Source organism: Pezoporus flaviventris, unplaced genomic scaffold (assembly GCF_033815535.1).
Source record: "Pezoporus flaviventris isolate CSIRO_AGI_PZ_B2104156 unplaced genomic scaffold, CSIRO_AGI_Pfla_v1 ptg000001l, whole genome shotgun sequence".
Taxonomy (NCBI): domain Eukaryota; kingdom Metazoa; phylum Chordata; class Aves; order Psittaciformes; family Psittacidae; genus Pezoporus; species Pezoporus flaviventris.
In genome coordinates, this window is record NW_026892549.1 from 48,900,440 (window position 1) to 48,926,474 (window position 26,035).

At 37.5% G+C, this 26,035-nt stretch overlaps 2 protein-coding genes across 8 annotated transcripts in view; one reads left to right on the plus strand and one right to left on the minus strand.

Annotated features, from left to right (window-relative positions):
• The window catches only part of DNAH7 (dynein axonemal heavy chain 7), a 108,552-nt gene extending 99,890 nt beyond the window's left edge, over window positions 1-8,662 (plus strand). Inside the window, exons 61-65 of one of the 2 annotated variants that reach the window (XM_061457043.1) lie at window positions 834-986; window positions 2,601-2,778; window positions 4,150-4,253; window positions 4,639-4,865; window positions 8,534-8,662. In XM_061457043.1, the coding sequence (XP_061313027.1) occupies window positions 834-986; window positions 2,601-2,778; window positions 4,150-4,253; window positions 4,639-4,845 (642 nt within the window). In that variant the 3' untranslated portion in view covers window positions 4,846-4,865; window positions 8,534-8,662. Of the gene's footprint in view, window positions 1-833; window positions 987-2,600; window positions 2,779-4,149; window positions 4,254-4,638; window positions 5,037-8,533 lie in introns of those variants that run through there. The other variant, XM_061457034.1, reaches the window with a different exon arrangement.
• Window positions 5,046-26,035, minus strand: part of SLC39A10 (solute carrier family 39 member 10) — a 108,709-nt gene continuing 87,719 nt past the window's right edge. For 4 of the 6 annotated variants that reach the window (XM_061457207.1, XM_061457217.1, XM_061457212.1 and 1 more), the window contains exons 2-10: window positions 23,630-24,679; window positions 22,366-22,567; window positions 16,877-17,046; window positions 15,634-15,852; window positions 14,110-14,230; window positions 11,961-12,329; window positions 10,354-10,434; window positions 9,393-9,583; window positions 5,046-8,306 (exon numbers count right to left, since the gene is read on the minus strand). In XM_061457207.1, coding sequence (XP_061313191.1) covers window positions 8,148-8,306; window positions 9,393-9,583; window positions 10,354-10,434; window positions 11,961-12,329; window positions 14,110-14,230; window positions 15,634-15,852; window positions 16,877-17,046; window positions 22,366-22,567; window positions 23,630-24,670 — 2,553 coding nt within the window. In that variant the 5' untranslated portion in view covers window positions 24,671-24,679 and the 3' untranslated portion in view covers window positions 5,046-8,147. The remainder of the gene's footprint in view (window positions 8,307-9,392; window positions 9,584-10,353; window positions 10,435-11,960; window positions 12,330-14,109; window positions 14,231-15,633; window positions 15,853-16,876; window positions 17,047-22,365; window positions 22,568-23,629; window positions 24,680-26,035) is intronic. The other 2 variants (XM_061457221.1, XM_061457223.1) reach the window with 2 other exon arrangements.

A 26,035-nucleotide genomic window follows, 5' to 3' on the forward strand; every position in this document is an offset into this window, starting at 1 on the left:
AAGGCATTTACCTAGAACCTAGACTTGATCTCTGTCAATGCAAGTGCCCAGCAAAACTGACCCTGAAGTTGGATTCCGGTCAGTCAAATACTTTAAAGAATCCAAATTTGAAACATTTATTGATCTGTATCTTAAAATCTGGTAGGAGTACAATGGACTGTAACAGTACTACAGTGCCTACTTACAGAAACCAAATCAGGAGGTTTTCAACTACAGCTTTTCCAGCAAGACAAGCAGTACTTAAGTGCAAATCTGTTTTTCTGCCTCGCTGGTATGAAAGACTTGAAGCACCTCACACAATTTCTTACAGATGAAAGCAGATGTTCTCAACACCTCAAATAGCAACTTACTGCCACTGAGGATTCCAGTTAAAATATCACAGTCTAAAGTCAGTGTTCGTTCTCAGGATCAAAAGGAATAAGAAGCTACAGCTGTGCAAAATATAAGGGGATAAAAAAAAAAAACCAAAACTCCACAGAAAAAACACAGGGAAAAAAAAGTTCCAAGGAATTTTTACATATCCCCAAAACCACTACTCCTCTCCCCATTAAAGCCAAACTACAAGCTAAAAAGTCTGCCACTTCCGAATAAGGCACTTGCAGCAATGTCACAGAGTTTTCAGGAAACTTTAAATAATGATAAATAAGAGCATTTACAGCTAGTAAACTCAGAGAAGACCAGTGGGATTGAGTGCACCCTCAGCAAGTTTGCCAACCACACTGATACGTGGTTCGGTTCATACATCTGTTGGACAGAGCACTACGTTGATTAGCATTAAAACAATCTGCTTAGGCAACGTATTTTGATATCTTCCTTTCCAAAATTTACTTTAGGGGCTAGTAGTGATGTCTGCTGAACTGGAAAAAGTGGTGGATAGCATTCTGAAAGGCAGAATTCCAGAACTATGGATGAGTAAGTCTTACCCAAGCCTCAAGCCTTTGGGCAGCTATGTGACTGACTTCCTTCAAAGACTGAAGTTTTTGCAGGTGAGCACACTCCATTTATTTACACACATTTGTTCAATGCTGTTTATTATTTTTGCCTGTTGATGGCAGGTGACATCTCCACCAGTGAACATATACATGCCATTTACTTCCACTGACTGGGAATAACTGACAGGGTCAGTTCATCCGCACATCCATTTTGTACAGCCCTTTACCCACCACAGCATCTAATGAAGCGCTACATTTTGCCACATACCCTCCACCTCACAAAGAGCGAGCTCCTGTGTGTCAGTAATACTGTACAACAGAACTGGCCGCCTGATGTAAATTTACTAAGGGCCTCTTCATACAGATCTGGTGATGGTAATGAATTTAATTCAAAGAGAACTTAGTAAAATACTGCTGAGTTTCTTTTCCAGTGTGCGACCTTATAAACATCTGAACACAAAATCTTTATGTTCAAAGTCAAATACCAAGCTTTCAGTAAAATGCTGAAAGCAAGCTGGATGAGTTAATCAATCAGTGGGGCTCTTTCACCTATAAGGGTGCATTCCCAAAACTTGACTTTAAATGAGTAACAGCTAGAGTTTCAGCACCATTCTATGGCTTAGTAATCACTATCAACTTAAGAAAACCAAACTTAAAGCAGGTCACCCTACTCCATACCTGTTGTAAAAACAGGTCCCAAGATAGAACTAAAATCAAAAGTAAATTAAAATGAAATTAAAATATAATAGCAAAAGCAACACCCAGTTTTGGGTCTAGCAGGATATTCACAAATTCTGCATTTCCAGAGAACCTCCATTTTATGTGCTGGGGACACGTCACGCAGTCCCCATGCCTCGGTAACTCCCACTTTTATCTGTAGGAAGCCTGACAGTAGCTACAATGATGATTTTTTATTTCTTGGGAAGAAAACTTACTAGCAGAGACAAAAGGTGTAGTTTCTGCATTGTAATTCTCTGCAATGTAGGAAATTTTTTCAGACATTATTCAAAACTGGTGTTTGCAGCAATCAGAAAAAGGTCTTCTTGCACCCAGTAATTATTCACCATTGCAACGGACCTCACAAGTATTATAACCCAATCCAACAAATGTTGTCATTTTTTAAAATCATTTTTCTATAGATGTCTCCACAGTGTAAGTTATTAAAAACAGAACAAGATATTAACCAAGCACAAAGCCACAAACACATCCCGCTACGACCAGATTACTTTAATTATAAAACATATTGTCTCTCCTCATCTTCAGCTTGGCGTACACACTTAAACACGTGACTTTGACCCTGGAAGGGAAATAATGATCCTTTCAAAGAGAAAGCGGCCTGCAAAAGAGATCTGTCATTTGCACAGAGAAACAAAGATACATAAGAAGGGAGAGAAGGAGGATTTGATGAACTTAGAGGGATGATGCATGTTTAATGGACTTATTGAAACTAATCTTATTTTATGTGATTTTTTTGTTTGGTTGTGCTCAGCCATCCAAAGTTCCACTGCTTTCAGACAAGAACCAAAAGCCCCAAGGACAGCCCTGGATTCACAAAGCAAGAAATTACTTCTGCTGTTATTCTAGAAGATATGTGCTTTCCTAAGTACTAATAAAATCAAAGGCAGATTTGTTTGGTTATTTTCCCTCCTCTCTCTTTTTCTGCTGCAGCTGTGGTATGAAAATGGAGCTCCACCAGTCTTCTGGATTTCAGGATTCTTCTTCACTCAAGCATTCTTAACAGGTGCCCAGCAGAACTATGCCAGAAAATACACCATTCCAATAGACCAACTAGAATTCGATTATGAAGTGCTGGAAGATAAGGAATACGACACTGCTCCTGAAGATGGTAAGCAAATGCATCAGAGAATTATCTGCCTTTGCTGATGTATTTAGAGGGTAACATTAATGTGCAGGCTCAGTTATGCAATTAAGTTAATGAATTCAGCAGGCAAACATGCACATCTGCACTGCTCCCCATGAGATGCACAAGAAGCAAAGAGGCAATTTTAAATCCCTAGGAACAGCTGGGATTAATTCACATCCTGGATTAGCATGTAGATACAAAATAACACCAACAGAGGACACTCCTTGACCCAAACTTCCCACAAGATATCAAACTTTTTTTTATCCCCACCTTTTTTTTTTTTTCACTCTACTAGTATATATCTCTGAAAATGCTTATTTTTGTAAGCCAAAGAAAACCAAGCATTCAGTAGAGAAGTTATGTATGCTACCTTAACTGTCCCTAGACAAATATCTTACAGACATGATCACAATGGGCAATAGGGGACCACTGTAAGAAGGAAAAAGCTCTATTTTTTATGACACTGCTTTATTATTATATACTACTTACCTTAGGTTTCGGTTGCAGGTATGTTTGTTAGCTTACCCTTCCTCAGAAAAAAGGACAGATTAAACAGAACTGTTCTTAGTACTCTTTTTAATACCTTTATGAGGATCATTTTGACTGGAAGTTGTATAAAAGAGAAGGGCTTAGCATGTTGCCTGGGAGAGCCACATCCAGACAGTTCAAGTCATTTTCTATTGGGGCACGTTTATTTTGTGTTTTGGAAGTCACAGTTTTCAGTCTACAGAGCAAGAGGGTGCAAATCTGATGAAAAACAGATGCTGTTATCCTTTTTTCTTCTGGAATTCTGAGGGAATATCATATCATATCATATCATATCATATCATGTCATTGTGACATGTCAAATAAAGATATTTATGGTTTTTAAACATTTACTTCTTTAATGAACAGCCTTAGAAAGGTATAAGCAAATAGCAACTTTAAGCATAAGCAATGAAACAATGTGAAGACTAAATAGTGAAAGACTGTTTATATGATAAAATCTCCAAGTTTGGAAACAGTAAAGCAGACAATATGTAGTATGTACAGAAAACTTTATAATAATGACAAGTTTAAAAAGAGTGTCCTGTACTGCAGAATCATTCTTCAGCTGTCACCGACCATTCAGAAGAGGCTGGATACACTGCGATATCCCTAAACATTGTAAATTTATAAAACCTTACAGAGTTGTAGCTATAAAGTATACGATTGTGTTTGTTACACTCAAAGTTATTTGATCATCACTTAGAACACACAGAAATCCCACACAGTTAACTGACAGTTAGCAAAGTGCGCTGCACTAGCTGCTGCTCTCAGCTAGCAGACATTTGCAGGTTTTGGGTAACGTGCTATCCTTTCCAACTGATCCAGGTGTCTACGTTCGGGGGTTGTTCTTGGATGGAGCACGCTGGAACAGGCAAACTAAGATGCTTGGAGAATCTCATCCAAAAGTCCTCTATGATATAGTGCCTGTGGTCAGTATTTCTTGTTCGGTGACATTTTATAGTATTATATACTAACAGATGGTGTAGAATTAGTACTCTTGAATTTCTAGTCTTCAAGGAATCAACAGGGTGATTCTTATAAAACAACTGATGTTTTGTGTTGAAATAGAAATAAATTGCCTGAGAGGAGCTAAGATTATCTGCTATTAATGACAGCAACAGGAAGCTTCGTGTTGCGTATTTTGGGAGAGGAAGCAATCTCGTAACAAGAAACAGGGCGTCAGCGCTATCTTTTGTAAAGCAAACAAACCAAAAACCTAACAAACAATGTCCCAGTACTTTGGCAAAGCTGAGACTGTTCCCTGATTCTTTTTTTTAACTGAGATGAGGAAGATTATTTTATTCTTCACTGCAGATATGGCTAAAGCCGTGTAAGAGGTCAGAGATTCCAAAGCGACCGAGTTACCTGGCCCCATTGTACAAGACCAGCGAGAGAAGAGGGACTCTGTCAACAACAGGCCATTCCACCAACTTCGTCATCGCAGTAACTCTCGCTTCAGACAAACCCGAAGAGCACTGGATCAGAAGGGGTGTGGCGTTACTATGTCAGCTTAACTCATAAACCTGTCCCCATTTTGGGAGGTAGGTGCCTTTTCCAGATCACTTATGAAGGATGCATGTTGCTCCTGAAAGGCCACGTTAAAAGAGAAATCACAATGAATTTGTTTACAATGTTGCATTCGTGCCTTTCATGAGATCTGAAATACAGATACTAAAATACAAAGATGCACAATAAAACTGTATAAAAGCCAACGGAAAATCTCTGCTCCTTGAATAATTTTATTTTCTGGAAGCTCCTTATTTATAAGGAACATACATAAAATGAGCACAACACTGTTGACAATGAACAAAACAGCATTTGATCATTTCCAGCTTTATAAAATTTAAAAAACCTATTTAGTTTTAACAAAAAGACTGACAGCTCAGCAAGTTATATCTTATAGGACCAGAATCACATTTTAAACCATAGACTTAATTGTTAATGGGGAAGGGAAAGAAAAACAAGAGTTAAAAAAATTAAAAGAAATCACACTGCATCTAGGAACTACAGTATTTTCGAAGCATAATCACAGCGGATTGAGTGCAATGTGATCTACATCAAAATTCATATGGGATGTCACACAGTGACAGCATTGTAATATACAAGTAACATTTATGCCCTCCAACAAATACAAGTTAAATGAGACTCTGGATTCAAGCAGAATGGAATGTTGAAGCCAAGTAGAAATGTAGTGGAATTCAGATTGTCTGTAACATGACTCAAAAGCATACATTAGAATCACCTGGAACTCAATACTGGTGGAAACATACAGAAGTCACAGCTGTTAGTTACACTGCTCTTCATAACTTGCAATAAATACTGGAAAATAAAAGGAAATAACCCATATTTCATGAAAAATACAGTACCTACCTTCAAGGACCATGTTTTTCTCTTGTCTGAAGATGGTCTTGGAAGGAAGTTAATTATTTTTTCTATAGAGGCAGTGTATTAAGCTATAACCATACTCCAACTAATACACAAGTAAATATACTACCTGAAATACAGAAATCTTCATTTGAACAGATTTAAAAGGAATAACCTTTGAAAACTTATTTGACAAAATATCAGTTCAACCACATAATAACCCCCTTATACTCGACAGAATTAACAGAAAAGGGTCAGTTTAATACCTAAGAAACAGGCTGTTTAAAATTAGATCCTCAGAAGGTATGCAGTGAGTTAAGTCTCTTTGAAAATGGTACTCAGTGACCTGACATGGGCACTATGAAAAATGTCACCCAGGATCTTTACACTGCAGAAATTCAGTCATCTGAAGCTAACAACAGTGTGTTTTCTAATTAGGGTCCAACAGTAAACGTGTTTAAAGAAGAAAAAAAGAAACTTGAATTCAGACCATCAAACGGCTGCATGCCTGAACTCTGGGCTTTTGGCTTCTTCACTGAAGAAACCATGCCCGCCTTTGAAATGGACCCTTAATACTGTTTCTTGATACTGCATTAGAAGAAATACTGGCAAGAACCAACTGATATCTTTAACATAAGTGAGCTGCTCTCAGTAAAAATTAAATTGACCAATGAAGCTTGAAAAAGTAAAGGGCCACAGGAAACACATTAACTTGAAATGGAATGAAGATACCAACTGGCTCTCATTAAAGGCGTTAGAATCGGTGTTCTTAGCAGTTACACTGGCACCAAGCAGACCTAAACAAAACTTACGGCACATAGTCAAAATACAGCTTTTACCTGGCATACGCATAAAAGAAGATGAACTGTATGTTTTAAAAAAGGCTACTACCATGCTTAGAAGGACTGGTACTACAGAATCAACTTGCACTCCTCACAAACTCATAATGTTTTTAAGGAGATGGGTACAAGAACAAACTCAACTCATGTCTGGCAATGTAAGAATATCAGCACAATCCAATCTAGGATAGCTGATCTGAGAAGTTAAGGCCCAAATTTTCAGTCTGTCTTTCCAAGTTACACATACCGCTGGTCTATCATATCTGCTTTTTCATGATCTAATTAATACCAAAAGTGTAAGAAATATCTTAGAAATTAACTAACTCGTTTATGCTGGAAGTAGAAATCCTCTTACGTACTCCCTACTGCCAGAAACGGCTGGTGCTACAGTGTCTGATATCAAAGGCATTGTAGAAACAGATTTTGATCTGATATTACAGTATTGTAAATAACCTACCAGTACTACATACACAGACCATAATTTATCCTTTGTGTCCAGGTTCAGTAATCTAGTATCTTTCTTACACTTTGGATTGTTTTAACATGAGGAGGAGAAAACAGACCAAAACAACTGTTACTAAAAATGGAGAAAATTCCCATATGGATTCTCTGTTAAAAGAGTTTGCACAAATTCACAGCCACAAATCTTCAGTAGTTTATGCTGCAAGTGGCACACAATACATGTTTAGCATCTGTAAAAAAGAACCAGAAATAGCTCAATAACTCCAACATCAGGGATTTCCCCAAGCTAACACTAATTCTACTGCATTTTGCATTTTCCTACTAATATCAAGGAACAAACATCAAATAAATCTTAGTCAGGAAAAACATCGTCAAACTGATCCTCGACAGAACATAGCACTTTGCAGAATATATTGCAACAGCCTGCCTTCTTACACATGAAGTTTATAATGATGGAGTGCAGCTTAACACATATTCTAAGAATTTAAACAGTGTTTAGAGGGTTTTGGTTTCTTTTTTAGAATTTAAACCAGCACAGTGGTTTCCAGTCATGTGCTGTTGTGAGATTTAATACTTCAAGTCACCACTATGCAGAAGAATCAGCACAGAATGAATATATACACACACACGCACGCACATTTACATGGCATGCACATCTGTATATATCTATATATCCATCTCTATATATATCTATATATACATACAGATATATATATATATATGAGCTACTTAAGACTTACGTGGCACTAAAAGCTTACTCGGGTTCCTTGCAGAGGTATGAACTTCAGCTGTAACATTTTCTGGGTTCTGTTCAAATGTACTAATGAAATGGCATTTTCCCACACGTGTAGATCATTCACTGCACTTTTTCTTTCTTAAACAATCAGTGCTTCCTATCTAGTACATGAACTTGGCATTTATTTCTCATATTTAGTATTTCCTAATTGTCACTCGAGTTTAGAAGATACACTGGGTAATCTTGTCTGATTTCAATCAGAAAAAAAGCAGAAGTTAATCTACACAGAAATGAATATACTGTACTTGTGTAAGTAGTGCAAGCCACTGCTTTTCCTCTGAGCAATGTGCATACAGTGAAACAGTGCAGACTCAAAGCCATACAGTAACATTATTGTAACCACAGTGATTACCAGAATTAGGTCAAAACTGGATGTCAAGTACAATTTTATCTTCATAGAGGGCAATCACCAGCATGATAGCAAATCCAAGCAGCAGGCCTAGATTCTGAAGAATGAACTGCCCCACAGGACAGTAACCATGCTCTTCATTATCTCCATCTCCATGAAGCATTTCTGGAAGCTAAAACAAACAGCAATTTAGGAAGTTATTTCACCCTCTATGCCATGTATACACAGACAAGTTTACAAGATGATACTGTAGAGAATAAACACACCAGGATTCCATTACAAAAACAATACACTAAGACACAGATTAAACTCCACCTAACCACCACATCTGATAAAAACATGATCACATCATATATTTAAAAACAAACTAAAAATGCCTTTCCACTTTTTCTTCTTTAGCTTCTACTGGATCAAACATCTACTCAAAGTTCCTCAAGACAAGGACAAGCCCAGCATTCTTCCAGCTCTGCTCTTCTGACTTTTTACTTATTTAAAGTTGTCATGTTCAAATAAGCATAATAAAAAGCTTTGACTATTTCTACAGTAATTACGCTGCTATAAATATACCCTTTATAATGTCTTTGCTGATTAACTTAGCCATTCATTTGTCATGTTACATGCTTACACGTGTTCACATACATGTCTCTTTTAAATACACAAATAATAGCTACAAGTAATTCAAGAGAAATTCTGTGACACTATAAAAAAATCTGAAAACTCTGGATATTCCTTATATTCCTCACCTATGAAGAAAAGTCCAACAGTACTGACAAAGACAACACATAAATAATAGTGGAGTTGGAATATGTAAAAATAAATCTGATGAAATGTCTTACAAAACAACCCATAGAGAAGAGAAATACAGAGTTTTACAAAGAAGTTAACTCAAGAAAGCATGAGGTAAATGAAGGAATTCCTTCAAGAAACACTTAGTTCAGAAAAATGTAATACAGTCGAAAATGGAAACTTCAGGTAGTACACAGCAGAAGTCTATGTATTGCTCTTCACCGGATAGGCTACAATAGTTTGTTATTCTGAGTACCTGAATACTGTGCAACAATGACAAATTATCAGACAATCAAATGTATAATACCCATCTGTTCTTGTATTACTGTATTTCAAAACGATACATAAAGCTGACAGATTTTGCTGTAACAAACAGATTTTCTTGTAACAAAAAAAGTTCTGTTGCAGGTGCCACTTCACATCCTAGGTTTTATGCACAGCATGCAAAAATGACATAAAACAACAATCTTACCATGTCAACCAGTGCCACGTAGAGGAACATGCCTGCAGTGATTGCAAAGATCCACAAGGTGATGTTATTAGCATACTGTCCCACCGCTGTGCCTATCAGCATCCCTATGTAAGCCATCATGGCAGACAGGAGGTTGTACACAATAGCCTGCTTTACTGTCATACCTGCTTTAAGAAGCACAGCAAAGTCACCTAAAATGGAGACAGAACACAGGGGTTTAGTTTCAGCACTTCTCAGGAGAGTAAGTAGTAGATAAATTAGTCTGTATTTGAGTACATAAATTGCACAGAGTTTAATCTAGTACAAGTTTCATGCTGCTGGCAATAATGATGACTCCTCTCTCTAGTGGCTCTTAAGTCTCAGGGTGCATGCAATGTAAAAGCATGCACAGTAAAGCAACAGCTTTCATCTTGGTTAGCTAACCCCAAGAAGAAATGCTTCAATTACAGGGGAAGAACCAGTGCATCCGTGCCACTGGCAACTATGTCTACAGGTTTCACCTGAAAGAGTCACCCACACCTACTGGCCTCAGCAACAACTGGTAACAAAGCATCTTCTGAAGACTTCTACGCAGAATTCTACTTTTGTAAACTTGTGTTTACTCATGTGATTTTACTTAACTTTGTAAGACAATGCCACAGAGTAGTGTAAAATACTCTCTATAAAATGCAGAGATGTAACACCAAAACTAAGCTGTTTGCTCCTAAGAACATTTCAGAAACATGTTCAAAAAGCCTCACAGAACTGCTGTAGCTAGCTAACCTGCAGTGTAAGCCTGCTTAACATTCTCATTATGTACGTAATTTGAAGTAATATGGCTCCACTACTCTTTGAAGTTCTGGTCACCCCTGCAGCATCTGCATTGCATTACGCTTATTAGGATGAGTATCACAACAGCTTTTAGGTAACTGTTTTGTAGAGATGAAAAGCATGAACACATTGAGTATATTAAATTAGTTACCTAATTCATGGGGAAGCTCGTGACAGAACACTGCTATAGAGGTACTAATTCCTCCTGTAAGTCCAGCACTAAAAGCTGCTCCTGGGGGAGGAGAAGGAAAAAAAGATGAAAAAAGGAAAGATTCAAATTATATTTTACTATTTTCAAGTCAGAAAATTTAATCAACAGCCTTTCCAGAAGTGACGCTCTCCTCTTAAGAGTGCATGCTCTCATGAACACGTGGTTTATCATTATGTCTGTGCCCTGTCTGTATATAAATTGAATTATGTGCATTGTCACTGCAGGCTTTATTAATCAGTTTATCTGAAAGGGAAATCCTGAGAGAACACACTGAGCAAACCGGAGACATAAATGCAATAAGCTAATAAACAGCACCACTTTTACCGTTTTAAGAACTCTCAAATACATTAGGACAGTCAACATGAGCAACAGCCTGGCTCTCTCCTTTCCAGGTTGGAAATCCAAACCAATATTTAACCCACAACCTCCCTATATCCTTTATACGTATTTGTAGAGCACGTATCAGCAATATTAATAAGGCAGATGTGGAAAATAAAAAGACAAAAAACGCTGGCATAAAACTCTTTCAGTAACTATTGTGTAAGCTAATTTAATTCAATCAATTTTAGTGTACAAACCCTTTTTGGCCTTAGAAGCCACTGCCTAAATGTCTTAGCCTATTTAATGTGACAATGAAGAAAAAAGTTTATTTTTACAGAGTTTAGTTTCTTTAGAAATTGCCTGGAGAAAGCGGAGAAATTGTAGTAGATTCCATTGTTAACTGAGGACCCTCATACACAGCTTATCCCCCATCCTTCAAAGTGAGTATGTTCCTCCTGCTAGTAGTTTGGAACCCTGTGCACTCTTAGTTGCTACCTTAGTAAAAAATATTCAGTTCAGTACTCTCACCATCATTTTGGTTTGTATGACAAACATATATTCAAATTAATGTGTATTTTACAGTTCAAATCACATTTAGAAGTCTATGTGAATCAAAGCTGATTTAAAAAAATCTAGCAAGATCTGCTTGGTACTTCAATCTCTTCTGTGTTTAGTTAAGGAATAAATCTAAACTGACCATATGCCAACAAAATACTTTGCTCAAACAAAAACTAAATTATCCTAAGTAGTACTTCAAAAAGAACTATTTCAGCCACCTAACCATAGTACATTTCTTATTACTGTATAATTCTATGTATTAATAATAATAGAAATAGTATTAATATTACTAACAAGTATCATTATAAATAAGACTGAAAGGCCCATTTTATTATTCAAAGGGACATATTAAGACCCAAAAACCAAATGTGCATTACATGTGCTCCATAATTCATAAGGACGTTTGTCTGCATCTATCTTTATTTGGCAGAGATTGCAACTGTCACTACATCAAGACTACTGCCATGATAGAAGCTGGTCACAGAATATTAACAAAGGGAAGACTACTGCAATTGATGGCCTTTTAATTTCTGCTCTGAAGGAGATTAAACAATGCCAGCAATCACAGGAGCTAAGTGGAAACCTTACCTGTGATCGCTGATAATTAAAATATTACCAAAGTTACTAAAGATAAGAAACTTGAGAAATACTTGGTGCTTTTTGCTTACCGATTGCTAAGCCATCACTAAAGTTGTGAATGCCATCTCCCATAATTACCATCCATGCAATATTAGCTATCCCAGTATCTTTCAGGTCTTTTCCAGAATGACAGTGGCCATGGGAATGATGGGAATGTTTGTGATGCCAGTGGTGACTGTGCTTTCTAGCTATCATTTTATCTTCGCCATGGCTGTCATACTCTGAATCATGAAGATCATGCTCTTGAGCAGCGTGTGAGATATCATTGTGAGAATGGTGCATATTGTTGTCCTCTTCCACAGACAAGAAGTTTTTGGGAGGGGATTCCAGCTGGCCATCTAAATCAGTTAGTTCAGTTTCATTGAGTCGATCTTCAGACAAAACTGAGTCATCTGCTCCTACATTGAAGCCAGTTGGGAGAGACATGGCATTAATTCTTATTTAAAATACCACCAGCAACTACTGAGTATCACTGAGTTAAGAATTCAACTGCTTTGCGAAAGCAAAAGAAGTGTTTTAACACATCCCAATCCAGCAACTCTGCTGTCAACATTCAGTTTAGCCTACAGTTTTGCTAGTGACAAAGGTCATGGTTCAACATTAGAAAAGGACAGCTGACAAAATGATAATGTCTTATACATTGTAGATGGAACCTGAATGGCTCAGGAAACCTTAACTGGCTATTCAATGCACACCCATATGGGTCACAACTTAGCCTTCACTGATGCATTCCAGCATCTGCCACTGATAAAATAGGTCTTCAAATAGTTTCTGTACTGCATGCATCTTTGTGTCAGACACTTGTGTCATATGGTGAGCTCCTTCAATGTTGCTTATTACCCCTGCTAGCAATCAAAGCTCCTTTTACAAAGAAATGCAAAGCGAAAACTATGCACAAGGCAAATGTGCATTAAGTCTACTAACATTTCTAAGGTATTAATAAATAAATGAAACCGGCAATCTGTGCTGAGGGAAACAAAACCGGCTGTAGGAAAAAAAAGGCAGTTCTGGACAATGAAGTTAGTAGCTAACAATAATTCAACAGAAATATTCAGAGTCAAAAATAAGCACAGAGTGCCTAAGCAGCAAAGAGTTCAAGGAGTTCCAGATAAACAGGTTTTTAACCATCATTTGGAACCTGTCTGAAAAGAAATGGCATGGCCATTCAGGTCACTGGTAGTGGCACTGCAATTAAACATTCAAATTCAGCATGGGCTTACAGTGCCGGTAGCAGGAATGATTTACTTGTCCGCAGAAGAGTGCAGAGTTTTAGAGGCAGTGTAATGAAACCAGTACGTACTTCATGTTATTATAAGCAAAATTCTGCTGATTGCCCATTGAAAGAAAATGAAGACATTTGAAGACATGAAGACACATACCACCATCTGAAAGCTGAAAGCCTATGTTCTACGTCAATGTCCCAGATCTCATTTTAAGTTGTTTGAGAAGACTACAGTCCTAGCTCCCCCTTTCACAGATCATTCAAATTAACAAAATTGCATTGGTATAAATATAGCCTATGGATTCTTCATCACAAATTCATTCAACAGCCACACAGGCAACAGGAAGGGAAGGTTATAAAGCAAAGCCCTTCCGTCATCCTTTTTAGAAGGGCCATTCCTTCTGGGTACACACCACATGAGCATCCAAACTCCCATGAAGGAACAGCATCTGAAAGTTGTTTCGGATGTTTGAGTAATATCCAGAGTACTCAGTTGTATTTATGAAAATATATTAATTTTGTTTAGCCGTCTTAGCCAAACTATAATTGGTCAGAGGCTGGAACCTTCAAAGTGAAACAGGTAACCCCTTTCAGATTGCGTGTTTGGTTTTGATCTCATTTTTGCCAGGGCTGAGCTAGTCAGGCACAGCTTTACCAGAAAACACCCCCAAGCCAAACAAATAATCCCCCCCTCCAAAAAACCACAGCCACCCAAAATCTCGCTGCTTCAGAAGTCTGAGAACCATTTGTATAGTATATTAGGAAGCATTCAGAGTGCTCTCAGATCTAAGGGAAACAAAATAAAGATTTAATAGGGAAAGCCTATTAAGTCTTATTAACGATGATTTGCATAACAGCAGCAAAACTGTACAAGAGGTTACATGCTACATGCCATAGGTTACATGCCATTACTTTGAATCTCACAGTCAGAGAAAATGCTGAAAATGAATGCCTACCTGCAAGGGGTTTGAGCTGAAGCCAGTCAGCATCTGGTCTATTATTTAACTTGTGATCAGAAAGTTTCCTTCCAATTGGTGATTCTTCAGTCTGGGGTTTTTTGCACCATTTCTGCTTACTCTGCAACAGGAAACAAATAACATCTGCTTTGTAAAAGCACATCAGTGGAAATAAAAGAAACTGAAAGGTTGTCCAAAAATCTCTTCAAAACAGACTTAAGTTACTCTCTCTTGATACATCCAACAGAAGTATGGGACTTCCAGAGTATTAATCTTTTTAAGGCTCAGCAACAATATCTATACCAGTGAAAATTCTTAGCTGCACCACAGAATCTCACTCACACACAGACTGTACTTCATTTCAATAACAGAGTACATAATGGCAAGGATTGCACTAACAGCCCAGAAACACATGGAGGCAGTTATTATATTTGCTTGTTTTGCTCAACAAAGCAAACATACAGCAAGAACAGCTCCTCCGTTTTGTTCAACTTCCGTTTTTTTTTATACTCCCATAAGTTCCTTGTATTTCCCTTTAGAGAAAAGCTTGCTGCTTTCCTATCTGAGGCCCATAGAACAGAGATCACAGTTTCGGCAAAGCAGCGTGGGGATTAAATTACTTAATTAGCCTCAAAGAACACATGCCCAATGTGACAGCTTTTATCTCTTTATCAGAAGATCTAGGAAATACCTCCTCTTGCTGCCTGTCCAGCTGAGGCAGCAGGTCTGACGTGAAAACAGAGAACTTCAAAAGTTTCCATGCTCATTTGGGTGAAGCAGTTACAGCTTCACCAAAATAATTTATTCCTCAAAGCTGAATGACGGAGGCAAAAGCTGAAAGCGTATTTATGGCAGGGTGTTGGAACTAGATGATCTTAAGGTCCTTTCCAACCCAAACCATTCTATGATCCTATACTGACTGTTGGAAGACTATGGCTCTTTGGTTGCTTGAATCTCAGCCTCCTGTCATTCAAGTACCCTGAGGTTCTTCCTCTCCTTTTAGACCACATGCTTCCAGCCCTAAAAATCCAATCATTTTCAGGGAATCAAGTTAAAATTTGACTGGCAATTTATAGGAAGCAGGAGGTCTGCAAATTTTAGCATTTTCTCATGTAGAAAAACTGAACAGCTCTTTACGCTGGCCTCATTAGCTAGCAACATACAGTTAAATTGTCTGACAACTGCCCTGCTCTATTCCCAGTTCTTTCCTACACACTGCCTTTCCTATTTTGCAAAACAAAAGTCATGGTGCTTCGGAGAAAGAGCTGTCATCTCTTTTACTCAGGCCTACCTCCAAATATATCTGGCCAAAAAGCTGCAATCTCCCCCATCAGATTTCTACTCCACCTTCCCAAATTACCTCTTTTACAAAAGGGTTTCCTCCCATAAAATCAAACAGAATGCAGATAAGCAGCACTCGTTCATCTTCACAATATAATGAATCATCACAAAGGCAATTCCTCAAAAGGCAGAAGAGAACTTCAGGTAATATATTTTATCACAGCATGCAATTTTAGCGCATACCTTCTGTTTATTGTAATGCTTGTACATTCTTAAACAATGTTCAATAATGAACAAAACATAAATGCCTCCAAGTGCCACAAGACCTTTCAGCACTGGATCATTTTCTTCCAGAAAGCCTTCTGTCTGCACTCCATGTCCGTGGGCATGTCGATGAGAACGCTTGTGTTCATGTACATAACCTTGGCCATGGTGGTGACTGTGGTTGTGGCCTCCATGTGACTTAGGAGAGAAAACAATGAAACAGCATGACCTGGTGCAATCAGGAGACTGAAATGGATCCACGCTCTGATGACAAAACATGTAACATTGCCAGAAAAGTAGCAGAAAAAGACTTTACGAGTTGGGTTGTGTGCTTGTGTGGTTTTGGTTGTTTGCTGGGTTTTGTTTGTTTTTAAAACACAAATGCATTTTACTATGGAAACTTCTCACTACACCATTCATTACCCTAATGAATAAAAGAATATTCCTCTGGGAAATTTTTTAGCGGTGAATGGGAGATAATTTAGTTTCAGCTTTTTTCCTGTCACAATGCTGAACATAATGAGGTTGTCACAATGCTATAGCTAATGAGACTAACACTCATACTGTCACAAGGAACTACCATTCCCACACTCCCATTAGCAACCAAAGATGATTTAACAGTTGCAGCCAGTTACAGCCTTACTTCTGATATGAAATCCAAACTTGGAAAATGTCTGAAATGCCCAGAAATTTGTATTAAAATTTACACAAAGGAAACATTCAAACATCAGACTTTATGCTGAAAGAATTAAGATAACATTTAGAATTACAGTACCCCACCACAAACTAAAACCTGTTTATCTTCCCAGGAACTGGGACAAATTCTTGGTTCAGTAAGTTAGAAGTTACTTTCTCCCCAAAGACTAGTAATTAATGAGGAAGTTTAAGCCCCCCTAAATACTTTTAATTGCTACTGATACACCAATTTCAGTAGACAAGAGATAGTAAAACTTTAAATACTATTGTTGGTCTCATTGGATGTTTTAAAGTAGTGTGACAGAAGTTAAAACTATGAATACACAACTACTTTAATCCACATTTTCTTTTTGTTAACAGAAAGTCTCACACAGTATCAGCCTGTCCCTCACAGTTAAGTCATCTGCATCTGCAACAGTGAACATTTATGTGTTGATACTTGTCAAACAATTCTTTGAAAATGCTATTATCTAGTTACAATTAAGAGCAAGGAGGGGGGAAAAGAAGGTAAGGAAACCATACTTACATGTGGCAAGAGATGGAGTAGTGCATCTCCACTCATTGTTCCAACAGCCAGAGCTACCAAGAAAGTTAGAAGAAATTTGAAGCACCATTGGTTAATGATGGGAACCAAGATCACACCTAGTAAGGAAAGCAGGCTAATGACGGTGATAGAGATGATACCACAAAACCAGGCTGTGGGAAGAAATGAATACAGAAAGATTATCAGAACAATACTTGTAAGACTTTTAAGGCTGGTTAATGAATTTCAACTCTCTCCTAAGAATGGCACCTTCCTTTAAAACCTAATTGTGACTGTTCATTCATAAAATGCTGAAAAATATGAAGGCAATACTGAAGTCCACAGCAAAACACACACAGGCTTATTTGCAGTACAGTGCAATACAGGGAAAGACACCAGAGGACAATCCCCTAAAAGGAGCTGAGCAATTCTTCCTGGCTGTACCAGGCTTCCCTCTGTAGCCCTTCATGAAACACAAAAAGCAAAAGATTTCGTGTTCGAACAAATCAGTCTCTGCTACTTAACTTAACAGATGTCTACGAGGACTAACTCATATTTAACACTTGTTTTTAAAATGATTCCGCTGCCAAACTTAACTGCAATCAGTATTTCTTCTCTTTTGTTATGAGGTGCATGTTCAGTTAGGCACCATTCATTTCACCTGGTGCTTTGAAACACAAGTTTTCATTTGGGAGAAGACTCAACCTTTGACAGAGAAACTTTAAAATAAAATGCTAAGAGCTTGGAAGAGCAGAAATTAACTCACTACCAACATAAGGCATTATGCGATAATAGGAATATGGTCACCCAACGTAATCCTATCAGCAAAGAAAGATGGCTCTTGCAGCCAGCATCTCACCCTAATAAAATATTTTCTCTTCTACCTTCAAGCCGTAAGGCTACGAATTAGAACTGATAGGTTTTTCCTCTTCTCTCTTTGCCTATCATCTCTCATTTCTTTCCATCACAGAAACTTCAAAGAACAGTAAGTAAAAACTGTTCAATTATAACAATACTATTCAAAAGGTTCACAGACCCAAAGACAGCAACAGTTGGTGCTCCTATTTTACAAACATTAACTGTTTGGGCTGAGATTTTTCATGAACATGACTTCCTCAATCTGAACTATTCTTTTATTTTAGCCTAAATGCTTCGGCTTTTTCCAAGTTTTTTTGCTAGCTTCATTCTTAATCAATAATGTTGACATAGTTTGCCAACTTCCATGGAAGTTAACAACTCATTTGAAATTATCAGCATTTCCATACTTTGGCGCATGAATTTTCCTTACAGGTCCACTCATTTTTGATCAAGTGGGATAAAAACACCCTTGGAAATGGGGGGGATGGAGGGAAGAGGAGAAGAAAAGAGGAATGAATATGTTGTAGCTGCTCAGTGAATTCTGATTTAGCAGCCAAATGTTCCAAGAGTTCTGTCTGTACCAAAAATGCTACAGATCAGATCTGACAAGACTTTGCCACTCAAACTGTGGCTGCTGCAGGCCTGGTCTGTTCAACAGCAAGAGTTACAACATCTGCTGGTTTCCATCTTATTTTGGGATATCAGTTCTTATGAAATCTGTAGCTGTCATTCCACAACAGTGCAGAAAAGGAAACAATCCAATTCAAAGAAAAGGGTACAAGAGCACATTCACCAGGAGAAACTGATTGGGAAAATCTGTATACAGTATACATTGAAATGCATATTGATACCAAGTGGAAAACATGAGAGCTGATGAAAAGGCAAAGACTGCCAGCAGATGAGGAACTAAGAAACCAAGGCTGGAAAACGAGAATACAAAAGTATGTCTAGAGTAGAAGCAGGTCCCTGCTAACCAAAATGCTGCCACTACACAAGCCTTGATTCATCCCCAGAGCACTTCAGTTATGTAGTCTGGATTAAAAGGCTCTGCTGAAACAAACAGCATATATGGTCGTGTAATTCAATGCTGAATTATGCAACCATACACAAGTAGCCCAAATAAATATTACACAGTCATTTGGCAGGACTTTGGATTGCCAAAATGGACACAGACATTAATGACATCAAGTGCCAGGTTAGATGACCAAGAGCCTTACATGGAGAAAAATGGGAAGAGATTATGTCTTCAGTTTCATGTATCATAGCACAGATCTGGCAAATGCATCTTGGAAAGTCTTACATACTCTGATGAATTATACAGTATCTAAACATGGCACCATGATTAAGATAAGGCACATGAGAATTAGAATATGGCATCTGTGCATCTCTCAGATGTTGGTCATCAGCTTCTGTCTCTGTTTAAGCCAAAATGATCAGCAAAAGGTTGAAAGATTGCTCTCAAATCAATGATTAAAAAAATATATTATATACAGAAGCTGTACATGGCCCCACAGTTACATCTATGTACCAACACTCCTCATATAAAAAGGACTACCAAGGAAGACTTGTAACAAAATTCCAATAAAAGAAATTTATGGAAAGATTTCATTGATCTGTAGTGTTCAAAACACTAAATATTATAGAAATGGAACTAATGTGCGATATTATAAACCCTGCAAGAGCACCTAAGTTACAAAAGCTTGATTTATAACACTCCTAGGAATACTATATAAAGCTTTGGCAATGTAGGTGAAGTTATTGTGCAGGTGCTTGTAAAATACCCCTGTGGAAAAAAAGAAGAGGTTTGTGACTGAACAATTTCTTCAGCAAGGGCCCTCTGTTCCAACAGTGGGTAACAAACAACAGACGGCTTCTCAAACTGGATTTGGACAGCTACCTGTAAATTAGACTAATTCCATAGTAAGGCAGACTCCTTGGAAGGCCAACAATGGTTAGGTAGCTTGCTTTCTTGTTAAAGCTTGCAGGTAACAGAAAGGCTCCACTGAAACTCCAGCCTTCCTGGGTTCAGGAACACTGGTATCTGCACAGGCAGATGTACAAGTTATCGGAAACACTTTTAATCGATAGCTCTAAATGATCTCCACTATAAAAAAACCTGTTACTGTTTACTTGTATCACTTCTATTAGCTTGATTCATAGTAGGGTGTACTTTTCCTTTTAAGTCAAATTATTTAGATGCCCTTGATGATTTCAAAGCCTCCTCTCCCAGCAAGGTACACTGTGAAAGCTCAGCTTTAGACCCTTTAAAATCCTCTACTAGTAGAACTAATTGCTGAACTGTCTGTAAATTACAGGAAGAAAACCCAGCATGGCTTCCTCAGCTTTTGGTCATCAGTTAACTAAATTAGCTTGCTTTAGAAAATGCACTATCAGAACTAATGGAAACCTTACAGGATAGTACCAATGAATATGAGCAGCACTGCTCTAGGTTTTTTGAAAGCTTTAATTAGAAGTAAAGAAAATCAGAGGAAATGAGTGTTTAAAAATGTCTGCATCCTCATAACTTTGGCAAATACTCCTATCTAAAAAGGTTTACCTTAGCTCAGGTAAGCACACATTTTAATTTTCGTAGCATCCTACAACCTGCAGGTTAAGTTACTCTATGACTGACATTCATCCTACACCTCCTACAATCCCCATATAGCAGTTTAGATTTGTTATTTTGAGATTCACTTCCTTAAGAAAGGAAGACGATTATTAGAAAAACTGAAATCTCACTGTAGTTAGCACAAGGGTATACAGAAAATTGTTATGAAGAATGATTTATCATTATCTAGCCCAGCTGACCTGTTTTAGAGGTTATCGTGTTTTCACAACCCATAACTTAAAACCCAATTTTTTTCAATTAACTGGCAAACTATTATTGCTATTGCTATTTATACTTAAGATCCCAGTTGTCAGAAAGCATGTTAAATGTTCACAGTAAGCTTCACTGATTTTGCAAATTAAGCACCTTAAAATGTTGAAGGTCATCAAGCCAATTTATTCATCCACTGCCTTCCTCATTACAGAGAGAGAAAATGCATTCTTTTAAATAGAAGCACTCATCTGTAGAAACTTCCTAATTAAACTGGCTCAAAGCATCTGCAACATGGCGGTTTTGTACATGGTTTCCACCTTTTAATTGGCAGAAAATGCTTAGAGCTACTCTAGAAATCCTCTTGGTAATAAGGCAGGGGTCAACCCTTACTACAGTGAAACTACCCCACAAAACAATCTGCTGCCATACAAAACACACGCTATATTCGGCTTACCACCTTTGAACAGTTAACAAGATAGTGGCTGTGTCACTGTAGGAGATTTATGTGTAGAAAGTCAATCATTTTAATGACTCCAGCATTGTTAAGAAAAATTAGCAGCAATGCATTCTTTCCAACAGTTATCATCTATGAGAGTGTACTTACTTCATGCTTTATTTTGAATGGTACTAATAAGCACCTATGTCCTAATAAATACTCATAATTACCAGTATCGTTATTCTCAAAACATGGACATTGTGCCCAAGACTTTTTAAATTTTTAATACTATACCACAGCTAAACATGTCAACAGTTCCATTATAACTTCAGAAAGACAGCAGGAGTAAGCATGTATTGTAAAAGCATGACGAAATCACAATGGATGCCACCCTTACATTAACTGCTTTAACAGGAGTAAAAAATATTTTTAGCTTAAAACTATGGTAAGAAGAAACAAAAGCCTGATTTTAACTCAAGGCAAACTGCCTTAAAACTGTCAACAGAGGATTTTGATTGAATACTTCTCATATGCTTAAGAGAGCAGCAGTATAGAAGAATTGATACTGGAAGTCAGAAAAGGGAAGTGTTGTCAGAAATGGCAATTTGAATGTTCTTGTGTCTTGCCTAAGTCTTTGTATTTCTTCAGTTCACAAAAAACTCTGGATGGCAATTCTACAAATTTGCATTACTGCTAGAACATAAAACCAGCAACAGCTAAACTATATTTTGCAGTGAATGAGCTGTGATGGAAGTGCTGTTCTCTATTCCGGAATTCATAGATCCAGATCAAATCCATTAAGAAAATTTACGCCAAACTAATGCTGCAACTTTCCGACTTGGAGATAGTGACACAGACCACCTCAATCACATTAAGAGACAAAGTATGTATTTAAGAAAATAATCGAAACGGTGGGTAGATTTGGTCACATTTATGGGTCCTTTCATTCCCAAAGATTCTGTACCTTGCCTATGCTCCTATAAAAGTCCAACGTCCAAAGATACGTGGGACAAATCCAGGCCAAAATGCCTGGGCCACAGGCCCAAAGTTAGGATATTAGCCCGCAATGACAGAAGACCAATAAAAGGAAGTAAAAATAAGCAAACATAAGAAGTGAAAATAATGAAAAAGGATAAAAAGTTACAAGAAAGAAAGGTATGCCTCCCTGAGCCACTGTCATTTAGAAGCCATTATACTGCCAAACAGGACGCTGTTTCCTGACTCAAAGCAGCATGCCGTCTCAAATTTCTTCGAGTAAGTATGTTAAATTGTAACCATTCCTTTACAGTCAATACTAAGTTGTATGACGTTTTAAGCTTTCAAGTTAATATTTACAATGCAAAATGATTTTGAAGACTTTAGATGTTAAATACCTACCTGATGCACCTGTTTTATCTTTATTCTCAATTGACGCGTTTTTACTTTTCATAACATCTTCAAGCTCATCATAATGTACAATACAAAGCCTCCTCTCAATCTGGTATAGCAAAGCAGGACACATGTATACAAACAATTCAGGAGATATCGGTGAGCTGGTTTCCAGACCATAGTACCGTAGCAGCTGGGTAACATTTAAGCACTGCAAGCAAATTGTACAAACAAAGTAAGTATGAAAGCGACTATTTAATTAAAAACTACAGCTATGGAAAATTTTGCATATAACTTGAGAACACAAACAGAAAGTGGAAACTCCGGCCCACAGCATTTCACCAGTGCTAAAACATGTCTTAGCTGATCTAAGTGGTTTATGAAGAAACAGTAAAAATATCTGCACTATAACTTCAGACACCAATAAAATTTTTGATAGATGCCAGTGAAAATGAGTTTCCATAGTCTTACCATTACAAAGTATAAGCAATGAAGAAAGAGCAACAGGAACGGACTGCAAGAATATAAACCCAAACCACATTTTCTAACACTTCTCTTTATGGACCTTCTCTGTTAGGAGTTTCACTTTTTAGTTCAGATTAAAACTTCGGCCTCAGCACTCACTCCACCCTTTCCTATCCTGACTTCTTGCTTAAAACCATGACAGCAAAATGTCCTGCTTCAGCAGTTAACTGCAAGGGGGAAGCGAAAGTATATTTACGGTCCAGGCAGAAATAATGGATGCTGAAGGGAGAAATGAAAGAGCTTACACTGACCACAGTGCTACTGAAGCTTCGTTTACATTGTTTTGCAATCTCTTAGCACAAAGAAATTAGAAGCATGTTGAAAAAAAAAAGAGATGCAGTAGTTTCTTTTCGAAAGAGTCTCCATGCAGTTTCCAAATATGTTAATCATCTTAGATGCAGAAAGAAGTCCAAAACAAAGGGGAGAGGGTTGTGAGTGAAGTATTAATGAATATTGGGAAGAGAAACAACCCCACCTGTAAGCAGGATATCTCAGAAAGCTTTAATGAGCTCTTTTATACAGGTAAATACGCATGAAGATAGATCTCTGAGAAAAGACAGGCAGACAGAAATGAACACCCCGACAGTAAACTCAAAACTGTAGCAGTAACCTCTCACCTTTTCACTCTGCAACCTGTGTTATGCAACGGTCTCAGTGCTTCTGCACTGATTTGTGGGTATGTATGTACCTTCAATTGTTATGTAATAACAGTGAAAGTCAACTTACCGGTTCTTCATTTAATACTCACCTCTTCACGACCACGTTCATCTTCATTATGATCCTTATGACTATGTGATGGAAAAAGAGCACGTTTTCTTACACTACTCTGTTTACGAGGTGCCTCTCGTTTGCTGGTATGGTGGTGCCCATCCTCATTACCTAAACTGGAATCTTGATGCCCACGACTAGTAGAACGATCGCTACTGTGGTCATGACGGCGTACATGCAAGTGAGATGCATCATGTGCATGATCAAGTTTATGAACACGATTGTGCTCATGCTGATCACCTGAATCATGATCTGGGGCATAATCTCCTGAAGTCTCACTGATCTTCTTTTGCTTCTTCTTCTGTTTGCGCTGTTTTCTTTCTGGCTGATCTTGAGTTGTGTTTGTCTCTGTTGAAGGTTCATGGTTCTGTTCTCCATGTTCACTATGACTAACTGAATCATTACGAGAATGATGTGTACCATTATGGTCATGATGATGTACACGAGGGTGGTGATGACGATGATGACGACTCTGGTCATGACTGTGTTTGCCATCATCTTTTACTGATAGTGCTACTGTCTCTCTCTCAGGGTCACATTTATGATTTCTCTTTACAGCCATGGTTTGGTTTTCTGAATCTGAGTGGCCATGAGGATGGTTATGAGAATGAGAATGCTTTCCTTCCTGGACTTCTAAAGCATATAAGTGAGAAACATGATCATGGCCAATATCATCATGATTTATCATCACTACTTTTACCTCTCCTAAACCAAGGCTTATTAACAGCTTTTCCAGGCCAAAAAAGGATAATCTTCCATTTTCACCGTAACGATCAAATATCTTTTCAATGTAGTATTTTTGTTCATTTTCAGCTTCCAACGTTGAAAATTTACTCGGCATAGATTCTGTTCCTCCATTCTGGAAGTAGGAATCATTTGAGATCTGACAGTCATTATGGTAGTGTCCACATTTCCCTTTGGGACCACGGTGATGTCCATCTTTATGGCAATGATTGCACTGATGAAAGGTAAATGTCAGCAAACAAATGATGCAAAATTTTGTGTGCATGTGTACCTTCATCTCTGTTTCCTACAAGAAACACAAGGGGAAGCACTTAGGTGTTAAGAGCAATCTCAATGTTTGTACTACATGATTATCAGTTTGGTGCTTCTTTGTACCAACTGAATGACTCACAAATCCTTTTAGATACCACCATTCACAGAATAACAGTCACAGTATTTTTACTGCAGAAATTGTATTAATATACTTATCCAACAGTAAGATAGGCTCTGTGTATTTTACGGATGCAGTCTTACATACCATACTAACAGGAGGCAGTTACAATAAAAAGATCAGCATTGACAGTCAGTCATATCAGAACATTTTTTTTGTATATTTTCAGAGGCACCTGTGCTTACAATACCGTATAATGAAAATCTTGTTAAAGTACAAAAGAATAAACATTATTTTAAACCAACCATACAGTATTTTCTTATTTATGAGGATGACAGGCAGACAATACAGTTGAAAACCCACAGATCACTTGCTCTCTTATGTACTGCTAAAGTATGCCCACTAAAGACACACACTGCACAATTCCCTATTTCACAGAATCACAGAATAGTTAAGGTCGATTTCGATTGGTAATTAGTGATTTAAAAATAAATTGTCATTAATGAACTTCAATATATTGCTGAAATGTTTGTATTTTTAGTACTTTTTACTTACATGAGTTTACTGATTTCAAAGATCTAAGTGGATGTTCATTTAAAAATCAGGTTATATGGAAAACATGTTTATGCTACTCAAAGTGCTGTTAATGCTGATACAATCAAGCTCAAATAAGTAGTACTAGTTTGTAGAGATTCTATCATCAACACATGTGGTTTTCAACTTAGTATTAAATGCAAGAAACTTACTATTCAACATCAGATAACAAGAGGGCGCTGCAGAAGTCGGTCTCGTGTTCAGAGCTGGAAACAATTCACTATGTTACAAAGTATGACAGCGTTCTTTTGTCTACATCTGCTAGTAAAAATACATGTAAAGCCAGAATAATTATTCCAAGAAAAACTTTAAAGAAAAAAATAATCCAAGCTTATGTAAAAATGTCAATGAATTAGAAAGGTAAAGATAAGCCAAGAACTGTATTTTATGAATTCTATTTTCTAGAGACTTAATTTTGGGAAGAGAATAACCACTAAAATACATGGAGTTTTTAAAGAAAAAATAAATCATGTGAAGACTGCCAGGGTTTTCTAGCAAGACTTAATTTGTTCTGCTGGTTACCAAGCCAAATAAATGTGGAACATTTGCAACAATTCTGCTACATACACATAGTAGATAGTCAAGCCCTCCTATCAGCAAAGGAGCAAACAACAAAAAGCAGCATGGAGCTTCCCAATCAATCTGAACGGTTGAATGTCTAGTTTGAACAGTTTAACA